General features: G+C 34.4%; 1 protein-coding gene across 2 annotated transcripts; it reads left to right on the top strand.

Annotated features, from left to right (window-relative positions):
* Positions 1 to 41: 41 nt before the first annotated feature.
* Positions 42 to 11323, top strand: LOC140049996 (cation channel sperm-associated auxiliary subunit delta-like). Of its 2 annotated transcripts, none has more exons than XM_072094977.1 (20): positions 42 to 150; positions 756 to 877; positions 1264 to 1339; positions 1597 to 1782; positions 3351 to 3470; positions 4258 to 4504; positions 4627 to 4713; positions 5138 to 5223; positions 5734 to 5910; positions 6434 to 6547; positions 7131 to 7223; positions 7342 to 7382; positions 7612 to 7696; positions 7921 to 7973; positions 8318 to 8368; positions 8467 to 8601; positions 9304 to 9403; positions 10115 to 10201; positions 10448 to 10602; positions 10855 to 11323. In XM_072094977.1, exons 1-20 carry the CDS (start codon positions 115 to 117, stop codon positions 11030 to 11032), a joined length of 2229 nt encoding a protein of 742 aa, XP_071951078.1. In that variant the 5' UTR covers positions 42 to 114; the 3' UTR covers positions 11033 to 11323. The 2 variants fall into 2 exon arrangements, with proteins under 2 accessions (XP_071951078.1, XP_071951077.1); XM_072094976.1 differs by having other exon boundaries at positions 73 to 150; positions 737 to 877.
* The last annotated feature ends 852 nt before the right edge of the window (positions 11324 to 12175 follow it).

Genomic DNA, 12175 nt, shown 5'->3' with positions numbered 1-12175 from the left:
ACCTATAAAATAAATTTTTCAAACTTTTTTGCGCGAAAAAAATGCGATTGTAGTTCCAGTTGTTTTGGATTGGGATTATTTTTGTAAGATGTATCTCTGTTATATAATAATAACATGCATATGTTTGAACAGAACAACTATGGTTACTGGGTAAGCAATCTAGTTTGAGATATTCCTGTGATTAAAAAGCATTTATTAGGCTACTGTACACCAGGCCCCTCATGATCTAATAAAACATACACCGTCCGTCGTGCCCCACCAGGCTGCAGCCAGGAATCATCAGGATGCACCTGGCTGGCCTGGTGGTGGTGGCGCGGGCGGACGCGTTAAAACCTACCCTGTTGTGCTTTTGATTGGTTAGACCTAAGAAGTGTATGGGAAATATTAAGTCTATTGTTTCTTGAAAAATCATGAGCTCTCATCAATGAGATTGAGAAACAGATGATTCTTTAAAGACTCCTGGCAAGTCGATCAGTTATTTTTATCAGATATCCTACATAAAATAAACCTAACTAGGCTAGTAGGCCTAGGCCTCTCTAGGCTAGCCTATCTAAAAGTCCTAACATAAAACAACTCGGTGCCGCCAGAAGAGGTTAGACCGACAGGGATAGCCTATGTCCATCGACAATATTATTATTATGCTTCTCTCTAGCATAGACATGTCTATCTCTAGCTAGGCTATATTATCATTAATAATGACACTTTGTTTAATCTAAATAAAAATCTATTTTTCCAGAGATGCTCTTGTTTTCCAGCCATTACCAAGCAAACAAGTTCACCCGTCTTCTATGAATGGATCAGTGATACTGAACTCAAACATGACAATAACATCATTAATCCAGCACCCTTGTGACCTGAAAGTGTCTGTGATACTGAGGTACATTACTGTACCAATATATAGTATATGTATAATAATTCCACCCACTATTTTGGGATAAATTTGGAGAGAAAAGAAAAACTGCATTTTGTTAATGCAATATCTGAGTATAATCTCACCCCTAATTCTTACCACATTACACACATGCTCCCCTGGAACTATAATACTCAGTCATATGTGGTAAATGTAGAGTACACACTTTCCGAATATTAGACATTCTTGAAAACCAGACATATTTGGCCAGCCCAAAGATGTCTGATATTGAGAGAGTTGACTGTATTTACTACAAGTTACAGAGAGGCCTACTTTTATAAATGAAATATTTTAAAAACTAAATGTCGTCATGAGATAAATAATGAAACAAACAATCTGATTTACCTTTTCAGTAACTATCTGTACGTAACAAAGGATGCATTTCAGACACCTGTATTTCCACTTTCTGTTCCAATTAACATACTTCAGGTGAGCCAGATGATCAAGATTTGAATCAGCGATTTTTATCATGTATGAATTGAAGAACTTAGTATATATTAAATTATTGGAGCTTTAAAGCTCTGTCTACACTATCAAAGACAGTGTGTTTTGCGTCTATATATCACTTTTTTTGTCACATGAAGTCGGATAGTAGATAGTAAATAGTATAATATTACAATAAACTAATATATTTTATTTATGTAATATAGCAGAATTAACATCGATATATTAATACATTTTTACAGTCAGATGATAGCTATGTCACATGCGTAGCGTTTATTAAAGATACATTGTTACTGGCTGTTAGTGGTGAGGTTCTGGTGGTGAATTTGCATACTATGAATGCAACCAGGGGTCATGGAATATCAGAATATATTAACTGGATTGTTACCTCCCCTTGCTGCTATACAGAGGACACCTCCTGGTGTGTGGTCAGTAATAATTACATTTTTGATTGATTTTGATTACATTGTTGATTAGCATGCAAAATGTGTTGTAATCAAATCAAAGGTATTTTGAAGTACAATAGGTCCCTCCTTTGAGGAAACCTGATTCAGGTGACACAATTATTAAGGGGACACTTTCTCATGAAACATTAAGTGGGATATAAAGTATATTTTACCACTACAATCAACCTCTTTCCAGGGTACACACTACATTAAGGGGACAATTTGTTGGTTCTTAAAGGTGTCCCCTTAATAGGGGTGCTACTACTAATATAACACAGTACCCTTCCTTTAAGACATCACAATTATTAAGGGGACATTTTGTTGGGTTTTAAAGGTGTCCCCATAATAGGGGTTCAACTATTATCAAAACACATTAGAACCCTTTCTTTAAGACATCACAATTATAAAAGGGACACTTTGTTGGTCCCGAAGGTGTCCCCTTAATAGGGGTGCTACTATTAATATAACACAGTACCCTTCCTTTAAGACATCACAATTATTAAGGGGACATTTTGTTGGGTTTTAAAGGTGTCCCCTTAATAGGGGTGCTACTATTAATATAACACAGTACCCTTCCTTTAAGACATCACAATTATTAAGGGGACATTTTGTTGGATTTTAAAGGTGTCCCCATAATAGGGGTGCTACTATTAATATAACACAGTACCCTTCCTTTAAGACATCACAATTATTAAGGGGACATTTTGTTGGGTTTTAAAGGTGTCCCCATAATAGGGGTGCTACTATTAATATAACACAGTACCCTTCCTTTAAGACATCACAATTATTAAGGGGACATTTTGTTGGGTTTTAAAGGTGTCCCCATAATAGGGGTGCTACTATTAATATAACACAGTACCCTTCCTTTAAGACATCACAATTATTAAGGGGACATTTTGTTGGGTTTTAAAGGTGTCCCCTTAATAGGGGTTCAACTATTATCAAAACACATTAGAACCCTTTCTTTAAGACATCACAATTATAAAAGGGACACTTTGTTGGGTCCCGAAGGTGTCCCCTTAATAGGGGTGCTACTATTAATATAACACAGTACCCTTCCTTTAAGACATCACAATTATTAAGGGGACATTTTGTTGGGTTTTAAAGGTGTCCCCTTAATAGGGGTGCTACTATTAATATAACACAGTACCCTTCTTTTAAGACATCACAATTATTAAGGGGACATTTTGTTGGGTTTTAAAGGTGTCCCCATAATAGGGGTTCAACTATTATCAAAACACATTAGAACCCTTCCTTTAAGACATCACAATTATTAAGGGGACATTTTGTTGGGTTTTAAAGGTGTCCCCATAATAGGGGTGCAACTATTATCAAAACACATTAGAACCCTTTCTTTAAGACATCACAATTATTAAGGGGACATTTTGTTGGGTTTAAAGGTGTCCCCATAATAGGGGTGCAACTATTATCAAAACACATTAGAACCCTTTCTTTAAGACATCACAATTATAAAAGGGACACTTTGTTGGGTCCCGAAGGTGTCCCCTTAATAGGAGTTTAACTGTATGATGTTATTGGTTTTCTTTTAGGGTCAAAATTCTATAGTATTTGCATTTAATTCAGAAATAATCACTGATGATCCCTTGGTCTGGTGGTCCAACGATGGAGGACATTTGTTTCAACAAGTTACAGTTTCACATAATTACCAGGTTTGAAAAAAAAAAGTCAATTTAAATAATATTTCTAGCATTTTATATTTTTATTATTTTATTATTTATTCATTAAATATTAATATCATATTATTAGGTTTTAATATAACCACTGCATCAGTTATACATTTTGCTGTAGTTATTTATTATAATACAATATTACAATAATAAAATAATAACTAGAATTTAATTCGTCACTTTGACGAATTATAGGTGATCATTTTTATCATTTTAATAAAATTAACATTTTTTAAACATGCATGTACGTTAACATACGATCGTTAAAAGTTGATGTACGCCATCCTATGACATGATGCATATACACTTATAGTGCTGAGTTGTGCCTATTATGTGTCATATACAATATGTACAGTATATACTGTATATCTATATACAGTGTAGCATAGGTGAAATTACGGGACTCATATCGTGTTCTAATTATTTGGTATGATGGAATTTTCAAAATAAACTCGAAGATGAATTTCGAAAGATAATGAATTGAATAATAAAATAATAATAATACATTTACAAGCCATATGAAATACATAAGAAAATAAAAGTACATCAATAATCATCATAAGACATCAATTAAAAGGACAAGAAATCGATATATATAAGTCCGGAGAAGAACCACACAGTTTAATTGTGGCTTCGAAAATTTGTAACTGAAATGTTAAAATGTAATAAATACCTGACAAAGGTGATTATGGATAATTTGATTTTTCTATACAAGTAAAATAGTATTTATTGACATCTAGCATTTTACCTACATTTTATTTCCTATCAGGGACCATTTTTAATATCGGGAGTATTCCTACACCCATTGAAACATAAAGCAACCCTACTCATGCAAGTGGACTATTCCTATACTGTGATGAAAAACTTCAACTACTTAGCAAGCCAGGTTCAAGATGGGTCGGAGACTATTCCATTTCCAACCAAAGGGGTGTATATGCCTGCGACTCAACTCAACTACAGATCAGAGAGTTTTATCTTTTTAAATGAATCCACAATTTATTACAGTCCTGTGTCTGGTAAATATTTTTTAATAAATCCAATATGTCTCCAATCAATACAAAGTAAAAGAGACACATTTTAAAAACTGAAATTAAAAATTACCAAACCAATGTTTGAAACATTATTATTTTTTCATAAGGTGCTGCTATGCGTCCAGTAAAATTGAATGGGCTAAAGAATAAGACACACTTAAACCCTGGTGAAGACATTGTAATTATAAATTCAGGTAAGAAACAGATTGAACATTTTATTTATTTAATTTTATTTCAACGATATTTAAAGATATATTGTCCTCCCTTTGGAAGACACTTTGAAACAGTGGCACACTTCTTGAATGAAGGAGCATCCAGAGTAAGTAAAATAAAAGGTGTTAAAAAATGACAATAGGCCTTTTACAAGGAAACTTAAACTAAATTATGTACAAAATATTAAAAAAAACAGGATTTTAAAAAAAAGCACTAAGCATTTTCATTGCGGATTTTTTATGTTATTGTTTAAAGTCTAACTTTCACATTCCATAGGTTGATTTCATGTAATATGCCATGCATTATTTTGTTGCCATTTTAATGATTGAAAGTGCTATTGCATGGTCAGCATTTTAAGTATATAAAATGAAATTGTGAAATGGTAGTCCTATATTTTGTTTTCAGGCTACAAAGACTATTTTCTTTTGGTAACAAATCAGCACAGGGTGTTTCTAGGTAGGGAGGAAGGAATGAAAGCAGAGGTCACAGAGGTTAGCAAAACTGATACCATTTTAATTATAAACATCTAGTTTTATTAATATAAATAAAATGCACAATTTAAATACACATAGTTTCTATCCATAAAAACATACATATATCATAACGGTCTGATACTCAACTAAAAAAACATTAATTATTTGTTCAACAATGGCATTATACAGTATAATATAGGTGTGTACATAAATGAAAACATGGTAATAAGCCATCATTTGGGGTCTTCTCTAGAAGAAATCAAGTTTCTTGTCTCGAGAAAGACCCCAGAAACAATACACATACATTTAAACTAATACAATTTACTACTTAAAATAATAAATAAAAACAAAAACATGTAGAAATACTCTACACATAGAGTATTTATTGTGCAACAAGAGATTTTGTTTCCATATGCCTGTACACTAAAGTACCTGTATGCTATGCCATGTGTGCCAAAATGTACCCCATTTAAACTGAACATAAACTATATAGCACATCAAACCAACCCAGCATTTCTTTTGTTACAGATATTACAAAACGTTTACCATTCTGGTGTAGGCCTTGCATTTGGTGATCACAACAACATTCATCTGTACACCGCTTGGAATCGAGAGAATGCATCCAGTATTCATGCTGTGGAATTTCATAAGAAAACTTATAAAATACATAATCTTGTAGACTTACAGAATTCTGCTCCCTGTAAGGTAAAACGTTTTTGTTACATTGGGCGCGCACTCCCTATTTTTGACAGCTAAAATAAAATTATGAATTACTATTTCATTCTATTTTTGACAGACTATTATTTTCATTTTTTCATTTCATTTATTTCGTCTCACATATTATAACAAAAAATAACAAAGAGAGACAGGATTCCCAAAACCGAACTAAATCAAACCGTCAAGTGGGTCTCCAAATGTTACAAGCGAGTGAGGTGGCCGAGTGGTTAAAACCGTGGGACCGTAATTATGTAGCAATAACATCGGCAAGAGTTTGAGGGTTACGCGCCCCATGGTTCTGGTGATATAACGAGTATTCTCGGATAAGGACTTAAACCGTAGCTCCAGTGTACACATCTAGTTCATGTGCAGTGGTACTTTATTCGAGACGAGTAGGGAATCACCCCGGTGTACTAGTACATCACAGCAAGTGATCATAACTGGGTCCTCTGTGAGACAAGTCTTTGACTGAAGAGGTCACCCAGTATAAATACAATTTTTTAAATTTCAGTATCAAGCTATTTTAAATAATTATGAAGATCACATTTTTTACTTGGATATTGCCATGGAGATGAACCTGTCAATCACAATGTACTCGGAGCCGTGGCAACAAACACATTTCATTGTAAGTTATAATATGAATAATTTTAACCTACACAATTCAATGTTAATAGAGCTTGGCTACATAAGGAATTAACTGGGTAAAGATCTAGGGGTGAATATGGTGGCTAGCCACCTCCCTTAATTCTCCAAATAAACAATGATGCAACCAACCTGTGACCATCGCTTGTGGGAATCAATGCACAGTGTCTATGCTATCAAACTAGTTTGATAAAGAAAAGTGTGATGTGCCCAAATATAGAATAGCGATATGCCCAAATATGGTATCAGGTATCATGTCCACATATGAGCACATCACATTTTGTTGTCACATGATGTTTGATAGTGTAGACAGAGATTCTCTGAAATACAAATAAGCAATAGAGAATACAAAATAATGTTGCAAAACAGAAACACTGCCCTCGGTCGTGTATTTTTAGCATTAAGTAAGTTTAAAGCTCTGTCGCCACTATCAAACTTTCTGTGACCAAAAAAATGTGATATGCCCATATGGACACGATGATGTCATACCACTACATCAAACTTTTTTGACAAACTAGTTTGATAGTGTAGACAGAGCTTAATGATGTGTTTTTTTTACCTTAAAGGTATTTGTTTCTAACCCAGACCTGTTGCAGTTCTCTTCTGAAGTAACACCGATGTGGCACAGTACTACCAGAGGAGTAACAACAAATTCCATGGTATTATAATACATTACATCATGATAAATAGCATAATTAATTTAAGAATGTTTGTCACTTTTTGTAGTACAGGGTATTTCTTCTTTATCCCCTCTTTTCTTTTCTTTCTTTCTTACAGACAACTCTCATTTCTCTCAGAGTTGACAAAGTTTCAGAAAGGTAAATTGATAAATATAGGAAATTTTAAAACAGATTAAACATTTTACTTCAAAATAAAAATGTAAATGTGGGGAATAACCTGTGTCATGCAGCCTTATTATACCTATAAGGTCCCTCCAAGTGCTGCCATCAAATGTCGCTCATTTGTCTGTCCACTTTATCCTGCACACTCTGTTTTTTAAAATAAAAGAAAAAGTTAGTTTGATGTTGTTTTGATCTGTTCTCTCAGCACAGTTGATGGTGTTGAAGGTATGGGCATTTTAAAGATGGGGTCATTGGAGGGCAGCCTCACATGCCTGCAAGACCAGTATAAAGTAAGTACCGTAGTGATACAGAATGGTATCAGAAATACTTTTTCTGGAGAATGTATTACCGGACTTAAAACATTCGTTTAATTTCTCATCTCAATTGAAAAAAAAAAACCTAGAAAGAATCTGAAACGTATACAACCTTGATTATACATACACATATTATAGTATTACTATATTAGACATACAGTACCTTACTTTTTTTCTTTTTATTTAAATATATGGATTAGGAGTCATTAGTAATTGGAGGTTGTCCACCAGGGCGGCAGATCCGTGTAAAAAAGTAAGTTAATTAAAAGCCAATATTTTGTTTGGCTTCCATTTGCTTTTATTTATTTAAATACAAATATATTTTATACAATTCGATATTATTAAAACTAGAAAAATTATTCATGTATGCAATACTGTAGATTACTATATCTACTGTAGATTACTATATCAACTGCGTGGTAATTTTGTAACTAATTCAAAGTAGCTTTGCGTTAGGGAGCTAAAATTTGATTGGTTAGATCTTTTCGCTACTCTGACATACATTGTACTTTTTGCTAAATACATACACTTAAGAAAGTACAGAGTAGGGCAAACATTTATTTATATAAAATAATAAATTATCTTATTAATTTGAAGGCGGGATACTGCATGTGAAAACTGGAGGGGTGCGTCTTATACAATCAGAAAGTAAGTTTATTTAGGTAATTACATTGCAGCTTTAAAAACAGACCCAGAATATTAAATAATTTAACTTACCGAACTTAGTATCTTGTGTAAATTTACAGAGATCTTTATGATCCAACATTTCTACTTGGCCGCACCACCGGTACTCAAGACAGGACACTAACCTATGACCTTGAACAAGTAGGATGTCCATTTTTGGTGCACATAGCCGACCCATTTAAACCAATTATTGAACTGTAAGTATAGATAAATGTCATTAATAGAGTAGACATCTTCTTTGGGGCAGTCTTATTCAGGGGACACATTTCCCGTAGAATGAGGGGAATACCTCTATGTACATTTGTTTGGCCCAGAATGTGTCCCCTTAATAGGGGCTCTTCTGTATATAACTACAATAAAATAAAAAGATGAATAGAGACGAAGGCGCGCACCAACTATCTCACATTTACGATCAGCTTCTGACGACGACTGATCCCCTAGGCTACACAACAAAAACATCTAGTGGCTGGAAAGGAGACCAGTCGGCGTCATAACGCATCATAGCAACTGAAGAAGTTGAGCTGACAGCTAGACGAAACTGTCTTGCCAACGTAAGTTTTATTTGTTTACTATCACTTATATCATTATACGAATCGAAACCAGAAGAAATGTTTTCATTAATCCTAATTAGCATATGCATAATGCGTACTCGTGGTTTGAAATCTTTGTTTACTTTCGCTCGCGACGATTTTCCAGACGAAATGTAATCAAACTAATTTACCTGTTAATTACGTAAACTTGTTGCTTTTGGCTTGAATTTTCGACTTAAAGTGAATAACTTTAATATTACTTTGATATGGCCAATTTAAATTTAGAATATTTTGACCTTCATTTTTGTGTGTTTCAAGGGACAATACATCTTTAAATAAAAAGTTGGTTTTTTTTCCTGTTCTGGACAGGTTTGATGGAGATAAATTTGTTGAAGAGGTGCTGGTAAACTTTGTAGTTTATGACATCAATGGACGTTTCACATTCACTTATACTATGACCATGGCAGAGGTAAACTCATCTGTGTTAAGCTCTGTCTACTTTATGTGACAAAAAATGTGATGTGCCCATATGGACATGATGATGTCATAGCACTACCATATTTGGGCACATCGCACTTTCTAGTTTGATAGCTTTACTTTATACAAAAGCGGACACGTATAACACAGAATCATGACAGCAATACATATAATACACTGTTGTAAATAACAAAGTTGATCCTGTATGCAAGAAAAGCTCCTTGCACGAAAGCTCCTTGCACAAGAGCTTAATTTCTCAACCAACGGATGCTAATATTTGTAAAGAGAAAAGAGAGAATGTGGACAAGTGGATAATGATGTCTGGCAAACAAACTGACAATTGCGGAGGAGAAATTGATTATGGCCTATAGAATACATAAATAAGATGATGGTGCCTTTTCAAAGTCTGATTCCTTAAGGCCAACTCAGACAGCGTCGTACAACATGGCCGCGAGTTGTCCTGGGAGAAAATTAAACATTTTTGAAGTTCTCCCGACAACCTAAAAACCATGCCCGAAGCTATCTCAATATGACTCGTCTCAGACAGCACCGACGAGTCAAGACGTTTTATGATATATTTCTGTCTGAATTGGTCTTTATGACATGATTGTGCTCTGAAACAAATTGTGTTTGATTTGAAAGTAAAACAAAATTAGAAATACTTTTTTAGTAATGTGAATACCAGTAATTTTGTCTTTACCAGGCCCTATGTGTATCACAGGCTCAAGATAGGCTCACCATGTTACAAGCACAGAGTCTGGCTAACCCACACACAGCATGGACTAACAAGGTACACAAGCACACATTATTAGGTTTTAAAAAAGTTAGGAATGTGGTCAGATGTTTTCACTTTGCTAGCATACACAGTGTAGGTTCAACCATCTGATCAGTTAATCTCCCCGACGTAAAACTCCTTCTCAGCAGTGGCATAGCCACAGAGGGGTAGGCACTCCATGATGCATTACGCCTGCTACTCGGTGGTTAAATAATTATGACCTACAAGGGATTTGTCTATAACTTTCTTTCTTGTTTGTAGAACTTTTTAAGTTGTTATGATGATTCTGGTAGTCCTTTGGTGCATTCTGAGAAACCGTATGAGATCATGAACAGCAGTAGCAGTAACAAGATCAAATGGTTACCATACAGTGGATTATACATATTTAATGTTACTGTGGTGGATCCAAACTACAGGTATACGAGTTAATGCCAAGCTTTTCAAATGTGGTCAATTGTTTATTTATTCATTGTAAACTTTATGTAAACGATTTAGTTTGACAAAAAAAAAGTGTGATGTGCCCAAATATGATAGTGGTGACATCATCATGTCCATAAATGGGCACATCACATTTTTTTTTTCACATAAAGTTTGATAGTGTAGACAGAGCTTTAGACCTATAAAAGTGTAATATTGAATAATTGATTATCTTCTTCTTCTGTTTTCAGTTTTTGTACTTTGACTGCCCTGTTTGCTGTTGAAGTGTACGGAGCTCTTCCAGAAGCCCCATTCCCTCAGATGCACATCATGCTTGGAATATGTGGGTTTGGCGTACTGTCTCTCTGGTTCATGTACGGCACTTACAGCATCATGACTAAACCAGAAGAACAGAACAAAACAGAGTAGCTTATCAGACGTTTAGTAAAAATAAACTAAAACTTTAAAATGCTCTTTTTCACTTTTTACTTTCATTTCAAGAACATTTATTAATTTAAAAAATGGAAAAATAAAATAAATAATTGATATAATTTTAAAAACTATTTACAATAGAACCCTTATTATGAACACACTTTCAGGGCCTTACAAAGTGTCCTCTTAGGAAGGATGTTCCTTGAATAGGGACTGGCCATAATGAAACATAAACGGCACAGCATGATGATAAAACCATAATAACAAAACAGAGTTGATTAAAGGCCAATTTACACAGACGAACCGTCAGTAACGGTAAGAGGAAATCTGTGTATTGCTTGTGTTGTGGAATCGGTGAGAAATAATGAGGTGAACACGTTGTTGCAATATGTTGTCTTTATTAGATTTATTATTATTCAACAACTGTGTTGGGTTGTCTATAAGAACAAACAAAATACACTAAGTAGATAGTTCTGTAGTCAACAAATACTTCGAAACATATGATAATAAAGAATAGTACGACTACCCCCTCTATAGTAATAGAAAGATGTAGACACTCGTACGCCGACTCGACTTAAACGAGGAGATAACGTCAAGCGAGGCCTAGATATATGAACTTTAACAACAATAAAAAATATAATTTTTAAAGGTATACACAACTCAAAGACTGCCCCTGCAGACTCCTGTCTAAACATATTAATAAACGATTCTAATTAAAACTCACCCAAAGGGTTTCAAATAACAAATAAAGATGATTACACTGCATGAATATCTCACACGATACCAAATGTATGATTTCGTTCAGCCTGCGTATTGTACGCGCACTGGCACGCAACTCACAAATTGAAAACAAATGACGTCATGACATCCCAGCCCCCTAAAAAGTGACGGATAGTCACAACTAGTAACAAAGTCTACAACTTTAAATGTAACAATGAAAAGTTCATAAATGTCAATTACACTTTAAATCATCAATCACAGTGGTCAAGGAACATCATCTGATCCACATATCACTACATGTCTGAACGTTCGGTGCTCTTCATTAGCATGATCAACTTAGTAACCGGTTTCTTAGCATTGATACCATCTGCAAATTTTATGTCAACAACCCTAACAAGGTCATCTTTCCCTGGATAAACT

This window comes from Antedon mediterranea, chromosome 5, assembly GCF_964355755.1.
Source record: "Antedon mediterranea chromosome 5, ecAntMedi1.1, whole genome shotgun sequence".
In the NCBI taxonomy this organism is placed as follows: Eukaryota; Metazoa; Echinodermata; class Crinoidea; order Comatulida; family Antedonidae; genus Antedon; species Antedon mediterranea.
The sequence above is the reverse complement of the archived record's forward strand: the minus strand, read 5'-3'. Positions and strand labels throughout refer to the sequence as shown.